This window comes from Etheostoma cragini, chromosome 3 (genome assembly GCF_013103735.1).
Source record: "Etheostoma cragini isolate CJK2018 chromosome 3, CSU_Ecrag_1.0, whole genome shotgun sequence".
Classification (NCBI taxonomy): domain Eukaryota; kingdom Metazoa; phylum Chordata; class Actinopteri; order Perciformes; family Percidae; genus Etheostoma; species Etheostoma cragini.
The window spans coordinates 326,938-331,068 of NC_048409.1; the positions used below are offsets into that span (position 1 = coordinate 326,938).

Genomic DNA, 4,131 nt, shown 5'->3' on the forward strand with positions numbered 1-4,131 from the left:
CTATCTGTAAAGTGTCTTGAGATAACTCTTGTTATGAATTGATACTATAAATAAAATTGAATTGAATTGAATTGAAGCTGTTAAGATAATGATGATAGACTAATTAGCCTATTTGCATAACTCTGTGCACGTGTGTGTTCAGTGAGAATTATGTTAGGCATCAAAACGTAGTCAGGTTATGGGTTTCCCTGAGAAAAACATTTGGGAAGTACCTGAAAATTATGTGCACTTTCAAAAGGCTGAATACTGGATTCTGTATGTACTACAGTGAAATGCATATTAGAAGTACAGCAAAGGAAATTTGACATTTATCTGTCACTTTAAGATACCTGTATAAAGCAGAAAACCATTCAGTGAAATACACAGGAAAGCATATCTTTCCCAAAAGAGGATTACAGTATATATTCAAGAGTCCACCCCGGGCACCATGGACCTGCAAGATTACAAATGACAATGGAAACCAAGTCCAATTATAAGCTGTTGTTCATGTCCAGACAGACATTGAGCAGAGAAGTGGGCACGGGGCAACTCTGTGGAGAACCTGCCTCCTCTGTCTGTGTGCCATCCTCTGGTGTAGCAGTTTGAACTGAGCATGCAGGCGGCTTGCTCGGGTCACACTCTGAAGAACAACTTACCATTTTGATTGTGATCTGGGACTCCTCATCTTCATCCAAAAGGCTACTGGAGGAGATGGGGGAGTCTGATGAGGTGACCTTGGCAAGAAGCTGCAAGTGGTCCTGATCACAGCCAGACTCGATGCTGACACTCTTACACAACCCACACAGACTGTGCCTCGTCTCCTCCAGGTTTTGCTCCAACTCTGTTCGCTCCTGCAGCAGCCGCTCTTTCTGACTTCTCTGTAGAAAAACCAAGACAGTAAAGCTCATTCGCTTCCTCCAGTCCTCATCATAACATATGCATTTTATAAACAAAAGATTCACAACTGAAGATTACTTTTAAAATGAAATAAAAGGGTCACTGAATGGAACTTATTTTAGTCAGACAGGCTCTTGGTTGTTTTTTTCCCTTTCTATGTTTATGCTTTATACCCTTTGATCAGTCAACAGTATTTCCAATTAATAAGGTCCATTCTGTTCAATCTGTAAACCTAAATCTACACACTGCTGTGGCAGCCACTGGTTTAGGAAGACAAAAGCACTTTCATCAACACGGCTGCAGTGAATACTGGTCCCTACTAGACGCCCATAAAAAAGTTAAAAAGACACAAAACTCAATTATATCATGATTGAAAACATGCTGAGATTACGATTAAAGGTAATTTACCAATTTTTTGATTTCATATTCTAATTGGTGTATGCTGTCTAATTTCCTCTTTCGGCAGCGCTGTGCAGCCACGCGGTTTTTGCTTCGTCGACGGACGTCATGGACAAACTCCTGCTGATCTTGAGTCAGCTGATGTTGTCTCAGAAGCTGCTGGAAGGCACCCCGGCTCAGCGCTGAGATCTGCTCCACTGGGAATGGGAGCTGAATCTGTAGAGTACAGGCTTTAGGAGTTACATCTATTGTACTTCACACATTCAACTAGCAATAACCAAACAAAGTTGTGTATCACAATGACCTCTGCTGCTCTTTTGTTGTTGGCCTCAGTATCTCCATCCGTGTCCAGGTCTGAGTCGTCCCCGGAGTTGAGCGAGGAGGACATGTAGGGGCTCTTCTCTGACTGGGACAGGCTGTCAGTGCGTGGGGCCGGCTCATCACCTGACCCAAAGTCCCTGAGGAAGGGACAGTCTCCTACACTGGAGCTCAGGTCCAGCTGCTTAAGCCAATGAAAGTCTGATGCTTTTGCCAGACTGTTTTGGTCCATGGGTTCCAAGGGGGGTGGTTGAGCCTGAGATGGGCATAGGTCAGACCAAAATCCCTTAGCCAGATGTTCAGCCACCTCCCTCTCCTCACTGCTCCTCTCCCCGATTCCCTCCGCGTGGCTTAGAGCAGTTGGTGTAGGGTCTGAGAGATCTCCTTCTATTTTGTGTTGGAGGCCAGCCTCACTCTGCTCTAATAACTCACTGCAATTTTCTGCCCCTGTTGTGAGTGGACATGAACCGAGGTTGCAGTCGGTTTCAGCACAAAGCGTCTCAACAGTCTGCTTAACATCTGTGCCTGCAGGCTCAAAGGGTTCTGGTGGATTCACATCCCGTGGGCTTGACAACTCACAGGGTAAGTCACAGTCTGTCAAACTCAACTCACTTTGATTGCACACATCTCCTATGTCTAAAACGTCTCTTTCGCTGAACTGAGAGGGTTGATCTTCTTTGTCAGAGTCTGGGCATGGCAAAGACAACATGGGGCACACGCTATTTGCTGTTAACTCCAGAGATAAGGGGGCCATTTGTGGCCTGCAGTTCTCCAAACAGAAGTGTTCTTCCCCACTGTTGGTCTGACCCTGTGCACTCTGAGGACATTGTGATGGGAAATCTGTCTGTTCATCAACACTCGAAGGCACTGAGCTGTGAGACTCAAATGATGTCGGTTGGCTGCTCTCTACGCTGGGGCCAAAACTGGCACTGGGATTGGGGCTCAGACAACAGGCTCTATGCCTTACTTCCCGGGAGGTTCTTCTGCATTCAGAAAACTTTGGAATGAGAAAATCAAAGCATGCTGACTCCAAGTTATGGAATCCTAAAAACTCAGCACTGCTGTGAATGGCGTGAATGTTTTCTTTGGTGAAAGACAGCTTCGAGGTGTAGGCAAATTGAAGCAAAGGTTCAAACCCCTCAACTGTCACCTGTCAGGAAAGTGATACAGCAAAGTGTTAAGGGTATGTTAAAACAACTAAATATTATGAAGAACAACTATAAATCACTACAATATGACCAAAATAGAAAGGTGGACAGCTATATAGAAACACTTTTACTAAAATAAATAACTTGAAATGTAGAATTCAGTTTTATGTTTCAGTGTTCTTTTATGCAGCAAGAAGGTCAGCTGTTTAAATGTGCTAGAAATAAACTTTATGTGGCCTACTTAATTTACTAACATCGCCTAGACAACGATATGAAGGTGAGTGGGTTCTAAGAAATAGTGCATTATTAATATTGTGTTGATTTAGTTCAGACTCAAATAATTGGTGTCATGAGACGTATGCTCAACTATAGAATGACCTGATTTCCTACTCTAAAAAAATCGGATTATTCATGAATCCTAAATAGAGCCAGTGAATTCAGCAACCCATTTGGTAAAATTGTAATAAAATAAAATACTGTAATCATCTTTTGGGAATAAATGAACAATACATTCATACAAAGACCAACTGATTTGTAGTGTTATTTTCCCCCCGCCAAATCCTTCATCTGATTAGAACACCGACCTCATCAGGTAGGGTGATGATGGAATTATGTCTGGTGACATTGGTAACTCTGCTGTGAAAGTATTCACTGCAGGAAGCCAAGACTGAGCAGTGGGCCCGAAAACTCTTGTTTTCCACCGCCACGGTCACGTCACACAGCACGTCACGCTGCCTCTGGTCATTCAGACACTGGAGCACATGGGCGCTGTGCACTGCAGACTGAAAGGTGAACACTGACATGCGAGGATCTTGGAGCGGCATGGTTCTTACAAGCTCAGCCTGCGTGACAGAGGGAGCAGGGGTGGGGGTCAACATGGCACAATGATCCCAATACACTGTTTGTGGTCTCTACAGACCGCCAGTCTTCACCTGCAGTCATTAGTCAGTGATCAATCAGCCTAGCGGCAGAAAATAAATCTGCAACAGGTTTGATTAAATGATTGGAGGATTCATTTAATAATCTATAGATCAATCAATAATGAAACAATAGTTGCTGCAGCCTTGTGGATTCTGTCATTAGCAGGGGATTTATTGTACAGTCATATTAAATCAAAATAAAGGAGATGTTTTGTCTTGGCATTACTGAAATAATATTTTTATATTTATATTTTTTCCATTGGTTGGATTTCCATATACCAACTTCAAAATACCCAGTGACCAACAACAACATACTTTCTATTACATTTTTGATCTAATTTTAATTTCCATCTGTGTTTTTCTTCTTCACGTTGGCTAAAGGTATTTCCACTGTAAATTGGTGCATAAAACTGTATCAGAATACAGGAAATGAAGTTGTTGATGCCGGAAACTTCCCTAGGGAGGACCCC

General features: G+C 42.9%; 1 protein-coding gene across 1 annotated transcript in view; it reads right to left on the bottom strand.

The window, feature by feature from the left end:
- Window positions 1–240: 240 nt before the first annotated feature.
- The window catches only part of LOC117942558 (transcription regulator protein BACH1-like), a 4,996-nt gene continuing 1,105 nt past the window's right edge, over window positions 241–4,131 (bottom strand). Inside the window, exons 2-5 of the mRNA XM_034868098.1 lie at window positions 3,326–3,583; window positions 1,580–2,743; window positions 1,285–1,491; window positions 241–857 (exon numbers count right to left, since the gene is read on the bottom strand). Coding sequence (XP_034723989.1) covers window positions 471–857; window positions 1,285–1,491; window positions 1,580–2,743; window positions 3,326–3,565 — 1,998 coding nt within the window. The 5' untranslated portion in view covers window positions 3,566–3,583 and the 3' untranslated portion in view covers window positions 241–470. The remainder of the gene's footprint in view (window positions 858–1,284; window positions 1,492–1,579; window positions 2,744–3,325; window positions 3,584–4,131) is intronic.